The sequence below is a fragment of the Symphodus melops genome (genome assembly GCF_947650265.1).
Source record: "Symphodus melops genome assembly, chromosome: 4".
NCBI classification, from domain to species: domain Eukaryota; kingdom Metazoa; phylum Chordata; class Actinopteri; order Labriformes; family Labridae; genus Symphodus; species Symphodus melops.
In genome coordinates, this window is record NC_136694.1 from 5,773,054 (window position 1) to 5,795,606 (window position 22,553).

Consider the following 22,553-nt stretch of genomic DNA (forward strand, 5'->3'; position numbering starts at 1 on the left):
ATCAAATGCTCAGTGGGTTCTATGTCTCTATCAGTCTGAGGAAACCCTCCAATGAATGCAAAATTCCTCACATCCTAATTGTAGCTGTAGAGGCTAAGCTGACGCTTTAAGCCACTGAGGTGTTGCACCTGGGTTACTAATTGACTCGCTGAACATTGCCACCTTGTTTCATGAATCAAAGTCCACTTGATTCATTGTTGTTGATCATGCCATTGATTTATTTTCATCCATTTAGTTCTCCATTTACTTGTTTCACAGATCAACATCACCACAGGTAACCGTGCTTTCCCTGAGCGTTAGCGGTCAAAAACTGTTTTGCCCTTCCGGGTGGAACACCTGACCAGTAACAAAGGTTCCTACCTTATATAGAAATTGTGGGACACCCGTTAGTTGACACACTCACACATACACACACACACCCTGCATATTGTGTTAATAATCTGCTCCTACAGTAGCTTTCAGATTTTATTTATAGGTCACATCTGTAATATCAACTACAAAGGCCTGACTGAATAAATGTCACAGTGCTCCAACAATTTGTAATTAAAACAACTACTGTTATTCTTTGTCATCATTATCATGTCAATGTCATTAACATGACTTTCATATTAACCTGTCAGCCACAGGTTACAACTTTACCTGTCTGATGACAATCACATCTCATCCTTCCCTCACTCATATGAAATAGGGAACACCGCTTATAAAAGTTCTAGTGCAAATAAAGAAATACTAAATAGCAGTAAAGTGCAGTTTTGTTGCACAAATGGTTTACTTTAGTATTTTCCTTGTTCTGCTTGTTTATACTTCTACTCCTCTACATCTTATAATGAAACCTAATTTTCTGAGAGATATCAGGAATTTTAAATTTGACTGCAAATAATTAAGGCTGTGTGGGGTAATCCTCCTGTGATCCATCAAGCCTTGTCATCTGTAACAGTAAAGAACTGACAACTTGTATGCATTAATTATTTAAATGCATTAATATAAAACATGTTTTTCTGTTATGAGCCATTCTGCTTATTGGGAAATGTTAATTATGGTAAAGCATGTTATTCTGCTCACACCATTTTACTAAGATACTATGAATTAAGTTTTTAATGGTTAATGGACTTAAGTTTGTATAATGTTTCTCATGTTCAGACTACTCAAAGCGTTTTTACACAGCAGATGACATTTACACATTCACACACTGATGGTATGGTTGCTTTATAAAGAGTCAATCCAATTTACACATGCACATGCCACAGGCGAAGCAGCGGGAGAAACTCAGGCTTGGATTTTGACTTTCTGGAGCATATTTCCTCACACAGTGTGTTTCTGTTGTTTGTTTTTGACTTTGTGCTTTTTAAATTCCCTAATATCTCAGATTAAAGTACATTTTATGCTATGAAAATGCTTTGGTTTTTTGCAGGGCATTTGTTCTTATTGTACACTGGTATAAAACATGACTCCTTGAATTGCCCCCTGGGGACACATAATGTTTTTTTATTTGAATTGAATAGCCGTCTTAAATGGGAAATTTCAATATTTTAAAACTTGGACAGAACTTTTTGCCTACAATTTTTTTGGTATGAAAGAGAACAAAGGTACGCAACAAACTGTCTTGACGGGGTCCTTGGAGTTTTTTTTGTTTTTAAAAAATGTTGCTTCTAAAATAATGTCAAACATTTTCAAAAACAACAATAACTGTCTGTAGAGGTCAGCCTTGCACTCTCCGTGTACAGTCAGCCTGACAGAAGAAGAAGAAGTTAAGGAAAACCAAACATGGCAGAAAACGAAGAAGATAGTTTTGTATTAGTAGAATCTTCTAAAGATAAAACCTCTGAAAAATCATCATCTCGATTCACTCAGGACCTTAAAAGTGTCTTGGTTACCAGCGTGTTGAACCTTGAATTGCTCGACGTAGACCTGTACAGGTAACTGGCTCTGCTCTGTATCTTTATCTCTGGCATTAGTTGGCACCATATTTACATTCTATAGTTGGCACATGAGTGACTGTCCAATCCGAGTGCGTTAATTATGAGTTGCCGATCTCTAAATTAAAGTCGTTATAAAGACGGGTCATCATTGTTTAATAAGCTTCCATATGTTTGACATAAATGTATGAAGCAGTAATGCTTCCTGCTTAATATTAAGCGCATGAAAACCAAATAGCCGATATTTCTTATTTCTAATTCGTGTAATTGTGTCCCGCAGTGTATTTTATCTAAAATTGGATCATTAGGTTTGTTAATGTCTAAATATTTTGTCATCCTGAGATGACAATTCCGAGGCAATCACTAGTCTACGTCGTTTTGACGTCATGGCTCGCAAGCTGTTGAACTCTTCGATGACGTCATCATATAGTTGATTCATATCGGTGCTGTTTAAACCATAGACTGTTTAAACCATAGACTGCATGGGGCCTGTATGTTGACTTCATGAACGTTGCAGCAGCTGCAGTGCGCCCTCTGGTTTAAACAATGATTTATACAGGGCCTTTGAACCCGTAGCAGTAACCTAAAGGCCGCAACTTAACTAGTAGAACTAAATGACTGTGGACTTGTTGGTATTATATGATAACAGCATTGAATAAGAAAACAACGCAGTAAGTGTTCCTGTATTACTACAGCTGCTAGAGAGCCATTTTGTGTTTTCAACTCTACATAGCTACTGATCTAAACAATGCTCTCATATATCCATGAACACAAATCAGGTTTTGCAGAACACGTTTATTGAATGCATGCATCATGCGCCATTATCATGTCATGTCCAGTCCAGTCAACTCACAGATCAAGAAAGATGGTTAGGCACTTTAAACATTATGCAAAGATGGAGAAGGAAACACTTAAAAGGATCTTGGCCTTCAAGTGTACTCTATTGGATTAAAGACTTCTCAGAGGATTAGTTTTATAGCTACTTATAAAATAGCTCTAATATCAGTAATGGTTCCAGTCAACTCACAGATCAAGAAAGATGGTTAGGCACTTTAAACATTCTGAGCTCACACAGTCTCACTTTGAAATTCAAAATAAAACGTGAGGATATTTAATTTGAAAACCTTAAAGTTGTTGCTGCCATTACAAAGTTCAAATACATTTCTTTTGAATCATTTTTATTTTTCTAATTTATTTATCGCTCTTTGAATGAGAAAGCTTTGTGTAACCCAACACATCATACCAACAACGAGAAGAACACTAATGATAATTATGATTTTAAAAGATGCATCAGGCATGTATCTGAACCGAATAAAAAAGGAACAGTGCATCTCTACTATCAACCTGACTTATGAAGCTCCACTAACTTATCAATAAAAAGAATTTAAAAAAAATCTCTGTTTCTTCCACAGAGGGACACACCACTGGGTGCCTCGAAGTCAGCGTTTGTTTGGGGGTCAGATAGTTGGCCAGGCTCTTGTTGCTGCTGCCAAATCTGTCAGTGATCATCTCTTTGCTCATTCTCTCCACTGCTACTTTGTTCGAGCAGGTAAGATGCAGCATAATTATAAAGGTGGGAGGACTTAAAAGCAGGCTTATAATTAACTATGATCTTTAAAACAATGTAAGCTAACACTATTTACAGTGACAGTAACTTGTGATTTACCCTACAATAGCTGTTTTACATTTGGGAAATTTAAAGAGAGCAGCACAAATATAATAATAGATATTTAATCAAGCCCTCATCCTACATTCTCACACTCAGTGAAAGTAGCTTTTTCCCTGCTACAGTCTTTTGGGTGTTTTTCAGGGGACCCAAAGGTGCCGGTGCTGTACCAAGTTGAACGCACAAGAGATGGTCGCAGTTTCACGGTACGCTCTGTGAAGGCCATCCAGCATGGGCAGCCTATACTCATCTGCCAAGCTTCATTCCACATGCTGCAGCCGAGTCCCCTGCAGCACCAGTTCACCATGCCAACGGTGCCTCAGCCCGAAGACCTCCTCACTGTAGAGGAGCTTATTCATCTTTATCTCAGGTAAACGTCTGCTCACATGGACTCTTCAAATATATTAAATTTCTTTCAATACGTTTGGCAAATAAAATTATCTCCTTCTAAGTTTTTAATTATCATGGCTTATATTCCTTGGGTTATAGTCCGTGGGTTTTTTGAAAGGTGCCCATAAATAAAATGTATTATATTATTATTATTAAAATAAAAGTTAATGAAATGGTCCACGTTGCAATCCAGTAATGTAATCAAAAAAGCTGTACAGACTACATTGAAAAACACATTAACACACAGGTTGCATCTTTCTCTCTCAACTACAAACCAAAAAATACATTTTAAATAACAAACTCTTGGTTTTTGATGTTAAAACATTTCTGTTTACAATGTTATCCTATTTATGTCCTTCTATTGCTTTGCAGCAAACCGGACATTGCAGAAAATGCAAAACAAGGCCTTAACAAACTGCTGGCTAATGAGGTCCCTATTGAGATCAAGCCGGTCAACCCACCGCACTTTTACAGACTTTCTGCAGCTGAGCCAAGGAAGCTGTTCTGGGTGCGAGCACGAGGACATATTGGTAAATTGCATTCATTGCACATCTGGAGACACAGCAAGTAATGAATAGCATCTACTGGTATACTTTACTGAAATTTGAAGAGTATCGTTAAAGGGGGCATATTATCCCCCTATTCCACCTTTTCAAACAGTCCCCTGTGCTTTAAATGAAACATCTGTGATGTGCTTTGGTCCAAATATAACATGAATCAAGCTTAAGAGGAGGTTTGTTACGCTGTGAAAACCCTCTTTCCTAGAACGCTCCATTTTAGTGTGTGTCTCTTTAAATGCAGTGACAACCCCCCCCCCCCCCCCCCCCCCCCCCCCTCTGTAGAGACAATAAAAATGGCAGGCCTGTGCAAAAGTGTTGCTTTAGGCTGGAGGTGGAGTCCATGGGTGGAGATACTAGGGGATGAGGGGGAATTTTACACAACACAGAAACATTACATTCAATGACAGGGACACCTTAGAGCTTTGGTGACAAGCTTTTTCGCCCAGACATTCCTCACCAAGCCCTTTAACTTCACAGCCTTGAAACACTTTCCATATGGTCAGACAGTACGAACTTCACCCCAGGGGTATCTAACCGCCCACATTACAAGTTTTCCTTCCACCTCTTGATGGATCCTCAGCTCTCAGAATAATGATGCCTCATAGCACAAGGCAGTTGGCATTTATGATGTATGACGCTGCATGATACATTGAGCCTTGTGCTTCCTTATCGCTGCACCAGCAGCATGCCCAAACACAATATTACCATAACATACACACAGCCAGGGCAACCTGTGGCTGCCATGCATTATTTTCCTAATCAAAGCATTTTATTTACACCCTTATTTGTATGTATTTCAACATGAATCTTGGACTCTTGTGAAAGGTATATCTTAAACAGTGAAAATAGACTAGTGAATAGAACATGAGTAAATAATCTCATGATACGGAATTTTAACATTGAGTACATTTTAATACCAGACTTTGTTAGTAGTCTAACGTTGTTGACTTGTGTGTTCATTCAGGTGAAGGCAACATGAAGCTGCATTGCTGTGTTGCTGCTTATGTGTCAGACTATGCTTTCCTGGGCACAGCACTGCTGCCTTATCCCAGCTACAGGGCCAAGTTCTCCGCTTCCCTGGACCACGCCATGTGGTTTCACAGCACTTTCCGCACAGACGAATGGATGTTATACGAGTGTGAGAGCCCATGGGCAGGTCAGTAAATCGTACATCTCCCATCTGCTTTACCTAAATAAGTCTGTCATGGCACCATTATATGATTTGTCCACTGAAGGAATTTAAGACATAAATTGTGAACTTCCCGTCAACCTATCTGTAGAAATACAGATTCCATCTTTATACGAGCTTTTAACACAACTAACATCCTTTTGGATTCCTGCTTGAAGCCTCATGCTGTGTCTGTTTTTATCTAATAGGGGGCAGCAGAGGGCTGGTTCAAGGCCGACTGTGGAGAAGAGATGGGGTGCTGGCTGCCTCGTGTTCTCAAGAGGGCGTCCTGAGAGTGAAACCAGCCACAGAGCCTAGCAAACTATAAACACATTCTAAAAATGTATTTTTTTATAATTTATTTGTAAAGCTAAGATTTTATTTTTTAATTAAGTCAGGCAATTCAGAATTGAATAATAGAGCAATGACTGTTTTATTAAGAATATATATTGCCATATATGGACTTCATCAATTGACCATGAATGATTGCTTGAATTTAATATTATGAAGAAAAATAGAATCATGTTTCATTAACATCTGCCCTTTCAATAAAAGGTTCATATTTAAGCCACACCGAATGGATTGAATTTGATGTATTGGTTTATGTCACTGTTTCACAAGTCCACTGACGTAGGCTGCACTATACACCATAATGACAAGATTTGGCAGAGTGTCTAACTACATGTATGACTCTTCTCCTAACTTCATTTTTGTCTTTCTGTCCAAAAAGCAAACAGGGAAAATGTGCTTAGAATGGTGTTTGTTTAGTCCAACTCTGCCTTGTATCCAAAAACAAACATTAAATGTAGTCCTTAGAGTCATACAGGGTGATTTACTACTGTATAACAGCAGATCCAGGGATACACAAACACAAAACCGCAACAGCAGCAATGCCTTTTTGAAATGCACCTGAGTACAATGGACACACGTTTCTCAAAGGCAATCTCGTTTTTTTCCTACTGAGGTGACAAGCATCCGGGGCCCCTTTCACGAAGGGGGTTGAGCAAACATTGGATCTAACCCTGAACTTTGCCCTGATTCACCCTCAAACAGGAAACTGCTAGCCAACATTAATAATGCCAAAAACTACATTCACCATAGCAACAGGTGACAAGAAGAGCTTATCATTATTGACCTCACTCAAGCTGAAAAGCATCATGCAGACAGTTAATATGAACACATCTCTCCTCTGCAGCAGTGCTGCTCCTTGCTCAGAGAAATCTGAGGAAATGGTATCAAACATCAAATTTATTTTCCTTTAGCAGCAATCTGAGCGGAGAAAAGTGGACTTGGATGTTGCTCAAACTGAAATATGAGAACATGATTCAAACGGGTAGGGTCTTTACAGGCCCATAGTAATACCCTACAACACTTAAATGTTTGATAAAGGCCTATTATTAATTATTACGGCCTGACATAATGCTGGTGGTTTCACTGTAAATGTCCTCTCACCTACATATCTTTGAGTTCATTAATTAGGCCGGACTAAATTAACATTTCAGTTCTATTCATCACCCCAAAGAGGCAGAGCCGACCCTTACTCTGAACAGGACGCTCAAATGACATAAGGACACAGGTGCATTTATAAGACTGGTGAACAGTCCAGGGAGTACCCCACCTCTCACCCAATGACAGCTGGGATCGGCTTTGGAAACACAAGTTACCATTGCTAGTTCCTTTGTCACAGGTGAATTGTGTGAAGTATTGAAACAACATAAAAAATATCAAACTGTTGCTTTTAAAACTTTAGGAAAATAAAGACGACCAAATAAAATATGACTCATTTGTCTTTATTTGAGTGATCTGCGTGGTTGTTATGGTGGCTTATATCAGAGAAGTGCTTCTGGCAGATTATGTCTCTGACTGCTCTTCCACCCTCTGTAGCTTCAGGGTGGATATGCTCTTCATTAGAGTTTTCTATTTGTAGGGCTGGGTGTTGCTCTCCTCTAATTGTGGCAATATTATGGAGAACAACACATGCTGCAATAATGTCACAGGCCCTCGCCGGATTGGTTACCCTGAGGTGGTGTAGGCACTTGAAACGGGCCTTCAGCAGGCCTATGGTCTTCTCCACCTGGGCTCTGGTCCTGCAGTGGGCCACATTAAAGTTCTGCTGGGGGCCTGGCTCGGGGTCAGGGTAAGGGGTCAGCAGAGTCGACTGACATTGGTAATCCCTGTCACCCAGCAGAAGGCCATCAAACTCACCTGCAATGTATGGTGGATACTATGAGTGTGGAGAGATACAAATACATTATATAAAGCTTCAGGTTACTTACCATTTTCTAGACTTTTACTTAAGGTAGACTCTTGAAATATCTGTGAGTCAGGCACAGATCCAGGCCGCCTGGCCTCCAAATTGGTGATGAGGTTGGTAGCATCACATACAATCTTGGCAGTGCAGAGAATTAGAGATTTTAGTTGCATTATTGCGATGCCATCTTTGACATTTTTACACAGTAGTCAATCTACCTGCATATTAATGCTGTGGCTGGACTTCCTATTCCGATATTCTGCTTCATTTTCTGAAGGAGCAGTTATTGGAATGTGAGTGGCATCAATGCAGCCAATCACATTGGGAAATCCTTTAAATAACAATCAAATTACTTATTTTAGTCACAGCACCATGTCGTCAATAGACTATTTATAATTCATGTGAATTGATTTCTACATTATTTACCTGCAATCCTGAGAAACTCATCTTTAATAGCTTTCACGGGTTTGTTCCCAGGAAAAACGACAAACTTCTTTAAAAAGCGTTTGAGAGCGAGGCAAACTTTCCTCACGGATCTGCTGACTGTGGACTTACTGATGTGCTCTGCATCGCCGATGTTATAAAGAAAACTCCCGTTTGCAAAAAAACGGAGGGCAACACAAAGAATCTGCTCGGATGAGAGAGCACGTCCACGACGGGTGACGTTGGCAATGTGAGGCTTGAGCAGATTATGGAGATATGAAATAGAGTCTGATGAAAAACTGTAACGCTCAAATAAATCGTTATCTGGAAAAGATAATACATCCAGCCGTGGTCTTAAAATCTTCTCTCTGCGTAAACGTAACTCCCTGCGAATCAAAGCAGCTCCTTCATCTATGGGCTCCTCCAGAAAAGGACACGCCATTTTCTGTAGGTTAGTATGCCTCACAGAAACACAGCTCAATGAATTAAGGAGGAGATGGCTGTGCAAATGGGATGATACAGGAAAAATCTGTATTTCTACTTTTCGATATGCTTCAGAACCTTCCTCCCTCATCAAGGCTCCTGTAAAGTTACTAAGGCAGAGACACGCGGCTGCTTGTTCTGTCCTGGTCCGTCCTTATAAACTGTGCTTCATACTGTGCTACATGTCATGTGAGGTCAGGCAGATTGGAGAGTTAAATAAATTGCAGGTAATTACATAGATATCTATCTGGCCATAGATATATCTTGGCGCTTCAACCACACTTCCTGCTCTGCTTTGTTGTGTGGGCTGACTCAACCGTCCGGGTGATTCTCTGGGACCTTGTTTATTAGTTCCGCTTTCTAATGTTATTAACTGAGTTAAAAAGGAATCGAGTTACTCCACGAGTTTTTTCCACGAGTACATGTAATTTTCCTCCACTGAATGTTGTATCCGTAGACTGTAAATATCACGGTAGCGCCATTTGGTTGTCATGGGGTGAGCGCCCTTGGTTACCATCCTTTACCCATCATGCATCACTTCTGGGGCGCTCGTGAAGTAACTAAGGCAACGTCAAAGCCAGTTTGTCACTTTTGCTATCGATACAGTTCAACATTATAGTCGGAAATGAATGTTTTGTTGTTAGGTTAAGAGTTTGCCAATCTTCCTCTTCAGTTTAACACACTAGTTAAGAGAAAAACAAGGTGGGTAACATCTGCATGTAGCTAACTTAAGCTAACCCTGTTCGAGCACCGTTAGAGCTTTAGATGTATTATGTGAACCCTTTTCACTGTTACAGCCAAAACAAATCAGTATGACCAAACTGTGAACAACGTGATACCTGTGCTAACCCGACTGTTTGCAGATATACTAACAGTGCAATAAGAACAAGACGTACACTTGAAATGGGACCTGACTGGAAGTTATAACCTGATGCTTGATGCAGGAAATAAGATAAAGGTCTTCTTTGTTGAGCCTTCATCAAAACAAGGATGGAGAAGGATCAGCACAACACTGTGGTCTTCAATTGTTCAAAAAGAGAGCTGTTCACGGCCAACAATGGATATAAATCTATGCAGAAAAGACTTCGAGCTCAGTGGAAAATACAAAGGTGAGTGATGTTATGTGTTACTAACAAAGTTGACGGTTAGTTTCTTTACTTTGTTCTAGAGGAGTTTTTCTTTTTTTTACAAATCAGAAATAATTTTGAGAAACGTCTAATTTGCACAATTTGTGCTGTCTGCCCTAGCATGAAGGAGGAGCTGTCTTTGGAGAGGCTGAAGGGAGTCAAGTTGTGGATATCTGCTGGTCCTCGAGAGAAGTTCACAGCGTCAGAGGTGATTCGTCAAAATCAGGCATTTTGAAGGAGGAAAATGATATTGAAAAACACAATGAAACCCGAGCTGTTTACTTAAGTTTCCAAACACCGTGTGTGTGGAACTGTGGAAGCAATGCATTTATCAGCAAAATCAAAATGTACTTGCTGTTTTTAGATTCTTCACTCAGGTCTCACCATTTGATTTCAGCTGGAAGTTCTGAAACATTTTCTGGACGGAGGAGGAAACGTTCTGGTCATGCTTGGTGAAGGAGGAGAAATGAAATATGACACCAACATCAACTTTCTCCTGGAGGAATTTGGAATAATGGTCAACAATGGTAAATATTACAAGTGGTTGAAATGCATTTGATATAATCAGTTTACTTGTAGGTTTGTCATTTTAACAACTTTTGAAATTCATTGCTGTTTTCATTGTTTTTTTCCCCGCCCCGACTTTAGATGCAGTTGTGAGGAATGTGTACTACAAATACTTCCATCCTAAGGAGGCACTTGTATCCAATGGCGTGTTGAACAGGTCTGTTTCTTATTTACAGTTTGTTTGATGCTATTTTAAATGTCTTCATATAATGTTTTCATGAATGCATAACTGAAGTCTTAAACAATATTCTGCCTGTTTTCTTGTTCAGAGAGATTAGCCGGGCTGCTGGTAAAGTGGTCACTGGAATCATGGAAGATGAGAATGTTGGAAACAATGCACAGTAAAGATTTATATTCCTTCCTACAAAATAAAGTCCAGTATGTAGTGTTTCAAGAGTTTAATAAGGTCTTTTCTGCCTTGTTTAGAGCTCTTACATTTGTGTATCCGTATGGTGCCACGCTGAGTGTGATAAAACCTGCTGTGGCTGTACTTTCAACTGGATCAGTCTGCTTTCCCCTCAATAGACCCGTCATGGCATTTCATCAAGGAAAGGTAGGTTTCTAACTCATTGACAAACTACCCATTACAGTGTTTGAACTGGGTTATCTGAAAAGTTTTCTCGTGATGTATAAAGGAGGCCGGACAGCTGGTGGTGTCTGGTTCCTGCCACATGTTCAGTGACCAGTACATAGATAAAGAGGAGAACAGCAAAATCCTAGTGAGTGCACTTTTTTTTTAAGGCAACTTACAATTCAGAATGACTTACATGCACTCATAAAGGCTGTTGTAATTTGTATCCCAGGATGTTGTGCTCCAGTGGCTCATGACCGATAATATTCAGCTGAATCAGATCGACGCTGAAGACCCAGAGGTGAGGACAAATACTTGACAGTTAAATGTAGTCATATTGTCTTTTAAAGGAAGAATGTGCGACTTTTTGATTCAGGAGATGTCATCCTTGAGCACCAGCATGAAACCAAAACAAACAAACTGCTGTTTGGTGACACCTACGCTACCCGGAAGCCTCCACTCTCCTCCAGCAGCACACGTCCAACCTCTCTCCACTCACGTTCACAGGAAGGAGTTACAGTTTGAAAGCACTATAAGCAGCAGACAAATAGTCCTTTGCTCGAGCTGCACTGCTCTGTCCTGCATTGTTGTATAGTCATGTTTAAATACGTTGTACAGGACAACAGCTTTTAGAGTGCACCCGAGAACAGCTTTTAGTGTGTGCCCTACAACAGCTTTATACACAAGGTGGCCATGTGCCCATGTAAACACAGCTCAGACAACACTTCTCACTCTTTGTTGACAGTCATGGCTCAGAGAGACATTTACAGAGAATATTCTTGGTTTCTGTTGTATTCATGTGTAAAATGTCAACCATTCTTCCTTTAAAGTAGCTGAAATCTATCCTGTCCTTCGTCCCCCAGATCACAGATTACACCATGTTGCCAGACACAGGGTGCTTGTCTGAACAGCTCAGAGTTTGCTTGCAGGAGGGTGATGAAAACCCCAGGGACTTCACCTCTCTCTTTGATATGTCTTTGTTTAATTTGACCACTGACACTTTACCCCAAGTCATCAGGTGAGACTGCAAAATACTCATTTGAATGTTATCCTTTTGTGACAGTTTTTTTTTTTAATCCTGCTTATCAAATCCATTTTTTTTCTGCAGTGCTTATAAGCAGCTTAATGTCAAATCTGAACCACTTCAGCTTATCACACCTCAGTTTGAGACCCCTCTGCCACAGCTTCAGCCCTCTGTAAGTTTAAGTGCTCCATCTTGTCCCAGCTGATGTCCTTAAATCATTCATGTCAGGAGTAGCATGTAAAAGATTTCTTTACTGAACAAACATTTTGCTTTAGACCCCTGACGTTGAGGTTGTGTTTTCTAGGTGTTTCCGCCTGCCTTAAGTGATTTGCCTCCACCCACGCTGGACCTGTTCGATCTAGATGAAACATTCTCTTCTGAGAAAGTGCGCCTGGCACAGCTGACCAATAAATGCAAGTTTTTTTCTGAGCAACATTATCAAGGCAGGCCCAAGATGTCATTAAAGACATGACCGTTTGTAATCTTATTTTAAAGAAACTGTTCTCAATCACAGGTACGGATGATGATCTTGAATTCTATGTGAGGAAATGTGGTGAAATTCTTGGGGTTACTCCAAAGTTGGATAAAGATCAGAGGGATGCCAAGCATATCTTGGAACACATTTTCTTTCAGGTAGTTGAGTTCAAGAAACTAAATCAGGTAAGACTATCTTTCAAACTCTGTACCAGCGACAGTATGTGTTTCTGTGTGGCCTCATGACTAAAAGTTAAAGTTTACTTTTCAGGAGCATGACTTGGAAACAGAGGCGCCTTTCACTCCATTGTGATTGAATTCATCAACGTGTTCAAGACTCAACTCTTCCAGTTCAACTGAAATGTACTGTGACAAAACAGACTGAAGTCTTTCTGAAGGAAAAGGAACTGTCACCAGAATGTTGGACTCTTAAAGGGATACTTCAGCCATTTACATGAAGCTGTGCATCATTAGAAACATGGTAGTGTTGAATGGTTGTGAATCCAGCCCTCATTTTGCCCTGAGACGAGAAAAATGTGTTTTTCTTTGCTTGAAAGTTTTCTTCATGTGATACAAAAAGCGTCGTATTGCATCACATGAAGAAAACTTCCAGGCAAAGAAAAACATATTTTTCTCGTCTCAGGGCAAAATGAGGGTTGGACTCACGACCATTCAACACTACTACCATGTTTCTAATGATACAAAGCTTCATGCAAATGGGTGAAGTATCCCTTTAAGTTGAACCATTGTACTGGGGTGACTAAAAAAACATGACAAAAATATTTTGATAACTTTCTATTGTATTTCACTCACAAAATGTTACACACACTTGAGGAAATAGTCAAATACTTTATTTATACATCTAAAGCTTAAAACGTTTTAAAAAAAACAGACATTGCATGAAACCTTTCACATGGATCCTATAAAAAAATAAAATGAAAATAGATGTTAGCATGAATTTGTAGAATGATTATTAAAATGAAAAAGTCACAAATTGAGCTTTTACCTTTACATGCTTTTAAATGTTACTAGCATTTATCCTTGATGCAGAAGCAGATAAATCGGAGAGATGTTCTTTGCCACTTCGAGGAGAATCTTCAGCTTGTGCAGACTGGAGTTTTGGACTCCTGGTATGCTCCAGAGCGCTGGACTCCATGTGTGACTTGGGGCTGTTAATCTCTGGTTTAATCAAAGACACATCCCATGACATTTGAAAGGAAGCTAATTCACTGTACAACTGATCAGAACAGGCAGCCTTTTTTTGTTTTTCAAGGAGCACATGGGGAGTGGAGGACATAGCCTGTAAAGGTAAGCCCAGGTGACAGTTGTCTGTTTCTTGAGTGCTGTTAACTGAAAAGGCTTGGGAGGGAGAAATGGGCTCCGTAGGCAAGCAGACAGAAGCCAAGATAGACAGCCGGGGGTCAAAGTTATCAGCCACGGCTTCATTTGATACTCTTGACATAGACAATTGTTCCAGCGACAAAGCAGACATCCAACTCTGTTCCCCCACAAACCTCCTGTCAAGTTCCAATGGAGATGAACACTCAAAACCTTTCATATCTAGGAAGTAAAAATGGCACTTAAAATCACATCATCTGGTTAGACTTAACCTGATAAAAATGCTCTCAAATAAAAACATTCTTCCCACCTTTAGAAAGAATTGCCTTCTCCATTGTCCTCATAAGCCAGTGAGTGTAAACTGAGTTCCAGGTGGAATTTGACTGCACTAAATCTTTGTTAATTGATGCAGCTGGTGGTTGAGCTGATCATCAGAGGAGGTGTATGTGGGGGAAATTAGATCTAAAGAAGTACAATTTTACTTGTGGTCAAATTAAATAGATATTAAATTAAGAATTAAAATAAAGTGTTTATTGACTTGTTATTGTTAGTGATATGTTTTGTGTCCTATTGATTTGAAACAATAATAAAATATATTAATATTTTTTATTCTGTGTAATTCATATGAGCAGAAAATAAGTGTGTGCAGTAATATATGAACTGCTTAGTCCACAGATTTGGTATAAACGTTTCAAGGTTAAGAACTTATCAGAAAATGCTCTGGGACAAACCATTGACTGTAAATATTAAAAAGAGTTTATGGGACATACGGGGACAAACACTTTTTTTATAAACATTTTATTTTGAAGCCCCAATCGGAAGTGTTCCATCTGGCGTAGTATACCTACGCGCACATCTAATGCGCAACTACGTCACCATCCGGCTCCTGCCATGGAGAAGGGCGCGAGATAGAAATCCAGGAGCGCGGACAACCCGGGCGCTATGCTCCAGCTGGTCACAAGCTGCCTGCCACACAGCCATTCAACACAGAAGCACCGAGCCTCCTTCCCCACCAGCGGTCACCTCCGAAAGACAAAAAAACAACAACAGCTTAACAATATCTAATATACATGACGTACAACGACAGCAGGACAATCGCCGTCTGACCGTAAACAACAGAAACCGAAGGAGATGTCCTGGTGGGCGCGCGGGTAAGCTGCTGCTAGTTTTGAATAGCCTAATCAGTGTCAATATTAATACATCATGAATTACAGTAATCGTTACAGAAGTATATCATCGAGGAGGCTGATGTTTGCATTTTGTCCAAATCCTGTAACAATCGAGTACAGAAGCGTCTTTCGTCTATGCCGCCCTTTTCCGGATAATGAAGATAAACTAGAAGCAGTGCTTTAACGCAGGGGTTTTTTTCTTAACCCACAACAATCAATTGATGTCTTATATTGTACCAACCATGTAGCTTAACCACTTGTTAGTGTACACATACAGACATAGTTTCCCTCTAGTACCACGAAACCTGATAATCGAGTTCCACAGGCCTCATCGTAAAGAGGTCACAGGCTCTCTGCTCTCATCGTCAGCTCTGTACGTGCTTATCACAGCTGTTTCTTCCTCAGGGATGACGGGGAGGAGGCCATGCATCAAGACACTGATTCTGATGTGGCAGATCAGAGAGATGGTGGAAAAGTGAAGGTGAAATGGACACCAGAGGAGGTGACTGCCATGACTTGTCCCCGCAATTTGCATGTTGTCTCAATGTAAACAATGGCTCTTGTAGGACAGAGGACATTAACATGCTGGTGTGTACTTGTTTACAGGACGACCAGCTCAAGGCACTGGTTCAAAAGCTCGGGCCCACTGATTGGAAATACATTGCCAGCTATATACCAGTAAGTTAGATTATTTTATTTTTTGGAAAACTGTAAACGGATTTGTTAAACGCATTTAATGAGAACTCTCTTCCCGTGCTTTTAAGTTTCTAATGTGTTTATTTGTATAGACTCACAGTGAACACCAATGTCAGCACCGTTGGTTTAAGATCTTGGACCCGGAATTGGTTAAAGGTCCTTGGACAAAGGAGGAGGACGAGAAGGTATACATTTGATTCATGAAAAAGTTATACAGGGTCAATTATCTAAATGTAAGAACAGTATATCTGACGTGTTTATTCAGAAAGAGGTGGTGTAATGTTGCCCCCTCCCCCTTTTTTTATTCTGCAGGTTATAGAGCTGGTTAATCAATATGGCAACAAACAGTGGGCAATGGTCGCCAAGCATCTGAAGGGCAGACTGGGTAAGCAGTGTAGGGAGCGCTGGCACAATCATCTCAACCCCAATGTGAAGAAATCGTCATGGACAGCCGAAGAGGACCTGATCATCTACAAGGCTCACTGTCTGCTCGGAAACCGCTGGGCTGAGATCGCCAAGCTGCTCCCTGGAAGGTAAGAACATCTCCCCAGTGGAGCTCACAGGATTACACTGTGAAGCTGCTGTCATCATTTATTAATGGGAAATGATGCCTTTCCTTCTCTTATTTCTTCTTATATTCATAAACAGGACGGATAATGCCGTGAAGAATCACTGGAACTCCACCATCAAACGCAAGTTAGAGATGGGTTTCTATGCTGGGGAGGTCTTTGGACCCAATGAACTTGAAGAGTTGTTGTCCCGGGTGAATAAAGATTTGCAGGTTGGCCGTTGTTTCTTCATGAATATCTAATATGGATTCAATGCCAAGCTTTGAGGATAATACTGAAAATACTGTTTCTTGTTCACACAGATTCCCAGTGGTTCCCAAGATGATCCAGACAAAGATGCGGAGCGGAAAACACACCATTCAGTACGCAAACAACAACATTCATTTGAAAAAGTCACCATACAACACAGGCTTTGACTGCAAATGATTGAGCGTTAAAGAGTGTTAACTATGTTTATAATCTCAGTGTTTTCTACATTACACATTTCACCAGATGATGGAAACTCCAGGCTCAGCCTCTGTTGAGAGGGTCCCCTGTGAAGCAGGCCCATCAAATGCTGTGTCCTCCCCTAAGGACAGTTTAAGCCCCAAGACTGAAGCAGACTCCAGCTGGGTGGTAGATAGTTCTGGCTTTCTCTCTCCTTCTGGCCCAGCGCTGAAAGAAGTGCTGGAGCTGGTAGATGGGGTATGTATCCTGAATAACCCACAGCGTTCTCTTTTCTTTAAAAGAATTACTTTGTCTTTGTTCTTTAATAGGGCATCAACTGAATATTCAAAATGTTTTACTATTCAAATAGTTGTTGGAAACAGTGCAAACCAGTAAAATATCACAAAGATTTTTGCTGTCTGAAACAGTTGTCTTTTATCTCATACAGTTTTTATAATAGAGATGAAAAAGATGACTTTACTGTACTTAACATTAGTGCAATTTTAAAGGTATTATTTACAAACTTACAAAAGAAATACGCCTGTTACAACTTGTTATTGTTGCTGTATTTTTCACAGGATAACTTTTATTACCATTTAGCGTCAAAAAGAAAAGCCTTGTTAGGTGTAATACATACATAAGACAGATTTAATCACATCAATTTACAACAAGACACATTACAAAAGGTGCAGCTCTGGACCGTTTACTTTGGAATACTATTCATAAATACCCAACCAAACATTAGTCCAAAGCAACAGTCCAGAGAAAGCTATACAACAAATGCCTGGTGTGTGATTTTACGTGTCAGTGTGACAGAGAGAGTTCTGGCCTGCTGGCTCTGACTTCACACATTGACTCCGTCTCCTTCCTGTTAAGCCTCTGTTCCTACCTCCTATGTGCCATAAATATTTCACTATCAAAATGTCTCTTCTTCCTTCAGGACCTGGATGGCTGGTGCAACCTCGCAGCCTTCGACCTGCCTGAGGACAGTCCAAGCCCAGAGCGCCACCAGTTTCGTCTGGAGGGCAGTGCCCTGCAGGAGTTAAGCAAAGGCAGCAAGGGGGAACTCATCCCCATCTCTCCTGGAGGCGTGACGCCTCCCTCCACACAGATCCGCCGGAGCAGGAGATGCAATGCCTTTTCTCCGGACGCTAGTAACTCGATGACCCCCAAGAGTACTCCAGTCAAAATCTTGCCCTTTTCTCCATCTCAAGTAAGTCATGAAAACCTGTAGCACTTTGTATGGTGATGGTAATAAGGTCACATTCGATTGTCTGTATGATAACTCGTGCTGTTTCAGTTCCTTAACATGTGGACCAAGCAGGACACTCATGACCTGGAGAACCCATCCCTCACATCCACGCCGGTCTGCAGCCAGAAAGCCATAGTTACAACACCGCTACAACGTGACAGGACCCCCCACACCCAGAAAGAAAACTCAGTGTAAGTGATCTCAAACGAGTGAACACGCTGAGTTCCTTATGTAGACTGACTGACTGTCAGAATCAGCTGTATAGGTCAGTTACGCTCATGTATTTGTTGCTGCTTATTATGTCCAGGACACTCTTGAAAAAGAGAATTTTAATCTCAATGAGTTTCTCCTCCTGGTTAAATAAAGGTTAAATAAAATTACAAATAAATATATAAAAGGAATTGGACTTTAATAAACTGCACTCTATGAACAAAGGTATTACATTAAACAATAAACAAAACAACTATGTGTATATGTACAAGCCTGAATGAGTTAATAGTGCGTGGTGATGCTGTACAATAAATAATGTAGCAGATGGAAAAATGTATGCGAGGTACATACTAGCTTGTAGGGTGGCTGAGACTCATTGGGACCTCAGGGTTTAAAGTAGTCTGCCCCTGTTTGCATTTTATTTATATTCAATACAAAGTAATGTACAAAACAAGAAAGGGAACATTACAGATATTTGTAATGGAAAGACTATGAGACCAATGGTGAAGTCATAAACTATGAATAAAACTCATTCTAATCAGTATTAGAATGTGTTAATGGAAAATGAATCCCTTCAGTCACAAAGAAAAGCCCCTGTGACTGATCTCGACCTGAGGCTGTGTTTGCGTGGACGCCCTTTATCATGTTTGAGTCAATGGAATTTACCTACCGACGGCACGCGAGCAACACAGCTCAACCTAACCAATACAACTGGCCAATCAGAAGCAGAGTAGGGCGGGATTTGTAAACACTACTAGAAGTTTTCCTAATAGCGATTTCGTGTTAGCATGTTGTGCTCAGTGCACAATGGCAAACGGATTATTAAATCCTGATGAAGATGAACTATTATCAGATAATGGACTTTGGCAGTTAATGCCACAAACTGAAGAAGACACGTGCTTCTTAGTGCACGGTGTGCACGAGCCCCAGCGGTAAGAAAGTTGTCTGTGCATGGATTGGACCCCGGACGCAAAGTTACTCTCCTGGCACTTCAACATACAACTGTGGTACCGGGAGTGACAGTAGCGACTGCCCCTTCGTGTCTGTGTTTTTAATGGTTTGCATTTTAAAGCTGTCATTCAGTTTACGGAGTCATTTTAGCATTCATAGGACCTATCTGTGCAGCGTCTCACCCACTTTTTCCCTCCCTCCTCCCAATTACATCCCAGTTTTTGGAGTTTTACTCAGGCCTGGGTCGGACCTGACTTAATCTTTATAAACACACGTTTGGCCCATAGACTGTAAATATCAAAGTATGGCCCTGCCGTTAGTAGCATATTGAGGTCATATTGAAGTGTTTGAAGTGTCTCCAGGCTACAAAAAAAGATCATGAATTTATAGGCTAAAAGATGTGCTTTTAAAGGCGTGTATTGTAGCTTACTTGAATTTCCCTCGGGATCAATAAACTATCTATCCATCCATCCATTATGCAGTTGTGAAAACAACACTTTTGATGTTCTGTTAGAATTTCTAATATATAAAGAAAAAAATATGCAAAGGCTTTGGATCCTTTTGTTCGATTTTATTATTTGCTTCTGAGTTTCACATTTGTCGTTAATGTCCTAGGTTTGTTACACCCAACCACAAGTCTGAGCTCTGTACGACCCCACGGACTCCAACGCCGTTCAAAAATGCCATGGAGAAGTACGGTCCTCTGCTGCCTCTGGTAGGTTTATCATTTGCAGGAAAAGGAATGACTTGAGGCTGGGATTTATGAACACTGATTTTAATAGAACTTTTCTTCTGTGCCATGTCAGCCTCAGACTCCAAACCTGGAAGATGACATCAATGAAGTCATCCTAAGAGATTCAGGGATCAACGTGATTCATTTACGGTCCACTCCACCCAAACAAAGACGCAAAACAACGGTAAGAATCAATCAGCTTTCATTCTGTACACCTAGTTTAAACTTGAAACCCCAGTTTAAGGTTTACCACCAAACCCATTTATAGATGCAATCAAAATATCAATATACCATTTTTACTGAGAAGATGTAAGATGTCTTATCTAGAAAATACAGAGTCTAAATTGTTTGGGTTTTAATGTCACTTAGTGTGAACCAGGTGGGCTGAACATCATACACTTTCATTGACACAACAGTTAAAACCTTAGTTCATGGTGGACAGGGCTATAAAAGACAAAGTAGTTGTTGTGATTAAATCATGTATAGTATTTTTTTTTTAACTGAATTGTGAAGGATTTGACCCTGATAACTAATATTCAAAAGTATTCCTCTTGTACTTTTCTAGGTTCACAGTGAATGATTTATGAAGTGTGAAGAGTTCTCCTTAAAAACAAACCTGTATTGAATTACTTTTACAATGGCTCATGCTTTAGTATATTGTATTTAGTTGTAAATAAGTCGTGGTGCTAGATTGATGTCCACGTGTAATGAAAAGCCGGGAGTTTGTTCTTTTCTCAATGTTTTGATAGCTCATACTTGGGGTTTGAAGTTTGAACTTGAGTGAACTGTTGAACTATCAGAGCGTTTTTGTCGATGGTTTCAACTTTGAAAGAGACTACTTGGGAGCTTAAAGTTCTTTCTTTTTTCCTGTTTCGCATTACTGGCAAAAAACACCGTGCTTTGGGATGGTGACTTACAATGACTGTCATTCACTGTCGGTCAGCATGCAGCTGTGTGTGAAATACCTTGTTCTTTAACTTCCCATACCAGACCCTTTTCAGGCTTTTTGCTTCGAACACTAGTGAAAAACGCTCTGAACTTCTAAAAAAAACGCTGTGCTACAACATTGACAGTGAAACGGAAACTTATCACTTTTCCTCATCTCGTAGCATCGGCCTCCGATGAAGAAAGTAAGGAAATCTTTGGCCCTTGATGACATGGACTGCCAGGTGAGGCCTACATCAAAACGCAAGTCTCACAAACATAGCGTCAAGGTAAATGATTGAACACACCACTCATCGTTTTTTGGGGGGGGTTTTGCCAACAATTAGATTTCAGGAATTCTCATTTAATTAATTTGTTCTTCTCTTTGTCACAGGACGACCACATGATAGTTTCTTTCAACTCTTCCTCAATCTGCAGTAAGCGACATGAAAATATTTTGGATCAGGGCTTCCTTCTGGGACCAAGTGACAGCGCCATATTTCCCAGCACAGTGACCCCACGTCCGGCAAGTTTAAAAAAAAATCTAAAATGGAAAAGAAATGTATTTTATGCAGACTTATCTACCTGAACCTCCTAACCCTCCTGTGATGGTGTCTTTATTCTGTCTGCAGATGTCAAAAGAATGGGAGATGGTTGTTTGTGGACAAACTCAAGATCAGCTCATCATGACAGAAAAAGCCAGACACTACCTCCGCTCACTAAAATCCCACCAATCTACCAACCGAGCTCTCATTCTGTCCTGAGATCTGTACATCAATATGTTACACATTCTGAACCTCATGTTGTTGTTATCCGCCTGCTTTTTGCGGTTGCAGTGCTTGGTGGAGGAAACATGGCATTCTTAGGCTTAGTGCAGTTTTTGAAAGAAGTTCATAGCAATCATAGCTGATATTTTTACATCCCGATCAAATATTGAGGAGAGAACTTAGCTTTTACGGTTGGTTCTACTCTCATGCCATGTGTGTGACTTGAATAGCACGTTAATCACATTTTGCTGTATGAATGTCACCTGAACATGTTTCAAAAGAAGAATGATTGTAAAAATGATAAATCAAGACTAAATGTTTGCTATCACTGAAAGACATAGTTTTACATTGCCCAATGTGTCAGTAATTTAGCCGTTTTTAAAGTTGCAAAGAGAACATACTCTCAGGCTGCACCTCCATTTTTCAAGTTCTGTTGTACATCTAGAATATGGTGTAAAATAAGACAGTATTACATACTTTTGAGAATTAGGGATGTTATAAATGAAGAGTGAGTTTTCTCACTCTTCATATTACAAAATATGCACCTCAATGCATATGTGCATATTAAAAGCGAGAAACTCGCATAGAGAATAAGATATTTTCTATAAATGTTATAATCTCTGCAGCACAAAATAACTCTTCAAATTGGTTCTACTTGGATACAACAACGTGAAAACAGTGTTTTATGCAATAAGGTAGATAAGATGTTATGGATGCATTGAAGCGGTGCCAGCATTCATGGAATGGTCTATTTGGCACTGTTTGTAAATATTTAGTGTTGTTTTTTGTAATGACAAATGTTTAAAAAAAGAATAAAAATATTCGTAATTTTCCTTGTGCAACTGCATCATTCACAGTAGTATATACAGTATGTACCTGACATAACGTATACACTTGT

At 40.0% G+C, this 22,553-nt stretch overlaps 4 protein-coding genes and 1 long non-coding RNA gene across 6 annotated transcripts; 3 read left to right on the top strand and 2 right to left on the bottom strand.

Annotated features, from left to right (window-relative positions):
- Positions 1–1,682: 1,682 nt before the first annotated feature.
- acot8 (acyl-CoA thioesterase 8) lies at positions 1,683–6,278 on the top strand. The gene is made up of 6 exons (XM_079341586.1): positions 1,683–1,916; positions 3,329–3,465; positions 3,727–3,952; positions 4,345–4,502; positions 5,497–5,688; positions 5,910–6,278. The coding sequence occupies exons 1-6, from the start codon at positions 1,765–1,767 to the stop codon at positions 6,026–6,028; spliced, it is 984 nt and encodes a 327-aa protein (XP_079197712.1). The 5' UTR covers positions 1,683–1,764; the 3' UTR covers positions 6,029–6,278.
- A 1,192-nt stretch (positions 6,279–7,470) lies between these two features.
- Positions 7,471–9,213, bottom strand: LOC306823215 (putative nuclease HARBI1). The gene is made up of 4 exons (XM_079342644.1): positions 8,378–9,213; positions 8,170–8,282; positions 7,977–8,088; positions 7,471–7,905 (listed from the first exon to the last, which is right to left on the bottom strand). The coding sequence occupies exons 1-4, from the start codon at positions 8,946–8,948 to the stop codon at positions 7,481–7,483; spliced, it is 1,221 nt and encodes a 406-aa protein (XP_079198770.1). The 5' UTR covers positions 8,949–9,213; the 3' UTR covers positions 7,471–7,480.
- Positions 9,214–9,287: 74 nt separating this feature from the next.
- On the top strand, positions 9,288–13,024 carry ift52 (intraflagellar transport 52 homolog (Chlamydomonas)). Its single transcript, XM_079342642.1, has 14 exons — positions 9,288–9,559; positions 9,802–9,966; positions 10,105–10,192; positions 10,382–10,511; positions 10,633–10,708; positions 10,821–10,892; positions 10,978–11,104; positions 11,187–11,270; positions 11,355–11,423; positions 11,986–12,140; positions 12,231–12,318; positions 12,451–12,559; positions 12,661–12,806; positions 12,892–13,024. Exons 2-14 carry the CDS (start codon positions 9,848–9,850, stop codon positions 12,931–12,933), a joined length of 1,305 nt encoding a protein of 434 aa, XP_079198768.1. The 5' UTR covers positions 9,288–9,559; positions 9,802–9,847; the 3' UTR covers positions 12,934–13,024.
- Positions 12,930–14,510, bottom strand: LOC306823216. The gene is made up of 4 exons (XR_013778983.1): positions 14,269–14,510; positions 13,627–14,180; positions 13,365–13,540; positions 12,930–13,060 (listed from the first exon to the last, which is right to left on the bottom strand). It is a non-coding gene; the product is annotated as an uncharacterized lncRNA (long non-coding RNA).
- Positions 14,511–14,810: 300 nt separating this feature from the next.
- Positions 14,811–22,488, top strand: mybl2b (v-myb avian myeloblastosis viral oncogene homolog-like 2b). Of its 2 annotated transcripts, none has more exons than XM_079342635.1 (15): positions 14,811–15,109; positions 15,533–15,629; positions 15,734–15,805; positions 15,916–16,008; positions 16,136–16,356; positions 16,472–16,604; positions 16,695–16,754; positions 16,885–17,076; positions 17,759–18,031; positions 18,119–18,261; positions 19,847–19,946; positions 20,038–20,148; positions 21,074–21,178; positions 21,283–21,414; positions 21,521–22,488. In XM_079342635.1, the coding sequence occupies exons 1-15, from the start codon at positions 15,090–15,092 to the stop codon at positions 21,650–21,652; spliced, it is 1,884 nt and encodes a 627-aa protein (XP_079198761.1). In that variant the 5' UTR covers positions 14,811–15,089; the 3' UTR covers positions 21,653–22,488. The 2 variants fall into 2 exon arrangements, with proteins under 2 accessions (XP_079198761.1, XP_079198762.1); XM_079342636.1 differs by having other exon boundaries at positions 21,074–21,133.
- Positions 22,489–22,553: the final 65 nt, after the last annotated feature.

Excerpts from the sequence above, each read along its gene's own strand:
- acot8 (XM_079341586.1), top strand. The coding sequence starts at position 1,765 with ATGGCAGAAAACGAAGAAGATAGTTTTGTATTAGTAGAATCTTCTAAA. Across the intron at positions 3,953-4,344 it reads CTTATTCATCTTTATCTCAG|CAAACCGGACATTGCAGAAA; the intron begins GTAAACGTCTGC and ends ATTGCTTTGCAG. Across the intron at positions 4,503-5,496 it reads GCGAGCACGAGGACATATTG|GTGAAGGCAACATGAAGCTG; the intron begins GTAAATTGCATT and ends GTGTTCATTCAG.
- LOC306823215 (XM_079342644.1), bottom strand. The coding sequence starts at position 8,948 with ATGAGGGAGGAAGGTTCTGAAGCATATCGAAAAGTAGAAATACAGATT. Across the intron at positions 8,089-8,169 it reads GCCACAGCATTAATATGCAG|ATTGTATGTGATGCTACCAA; the intron begins GTAGATTGACTA and ends TGCACTGCCAAG. Across the intron at positions 7,906-7,976 it reads AAGTAAAAGTCTAGAAAATG|GTGAGTTTGATGGCCTTCTG; the intron begins GTAAGTAACCTG and ends CATACATTGCAG.
- ift52 (XM_079342642.1), top strand. The coding sequence starts at position 9,848 with ATGGAGAAGGATCAGCACAACACTGTGGTCTTCAATTGTTCAAAAAGA. Across the intron at positions 11,271-11,354 it reads AGGAGAACAGCAAAATCCTA|GATGTTGTGCTCCAGTGGCT; the intron begins GTGAGTGCACTT and ends TTTGTATCCCAG. Across the intron at positions 11,424-11,985 it reads TCGACGCTGAAGACCCAGAG|ATCACAGATTACACCATGTT; the intron begins GTGAGGACAAAT and ends TTCGTCCCCCAG.
- mybl2b (XM_079342635.1), top strand. The coding sequence starts at position 15,090 with ATGTCCTGGTGGGCGCGCGG. Across the intron at positions 21,179-21,282 it reads CTCACAAACATAGCGTCAAG|GACGACCACATGATAGTTTC; the intron begins GTAAATGATTGA and ends TCTTTGTCACAG. Across the intron at positions 21,415-21,520 it reads GCACAGTGACCCCACGTCCG|ATGTCAAAAGAATGGGAGAT; the intron begins GCAAGTTTAAAA and ends TTCTGTCTGCAG.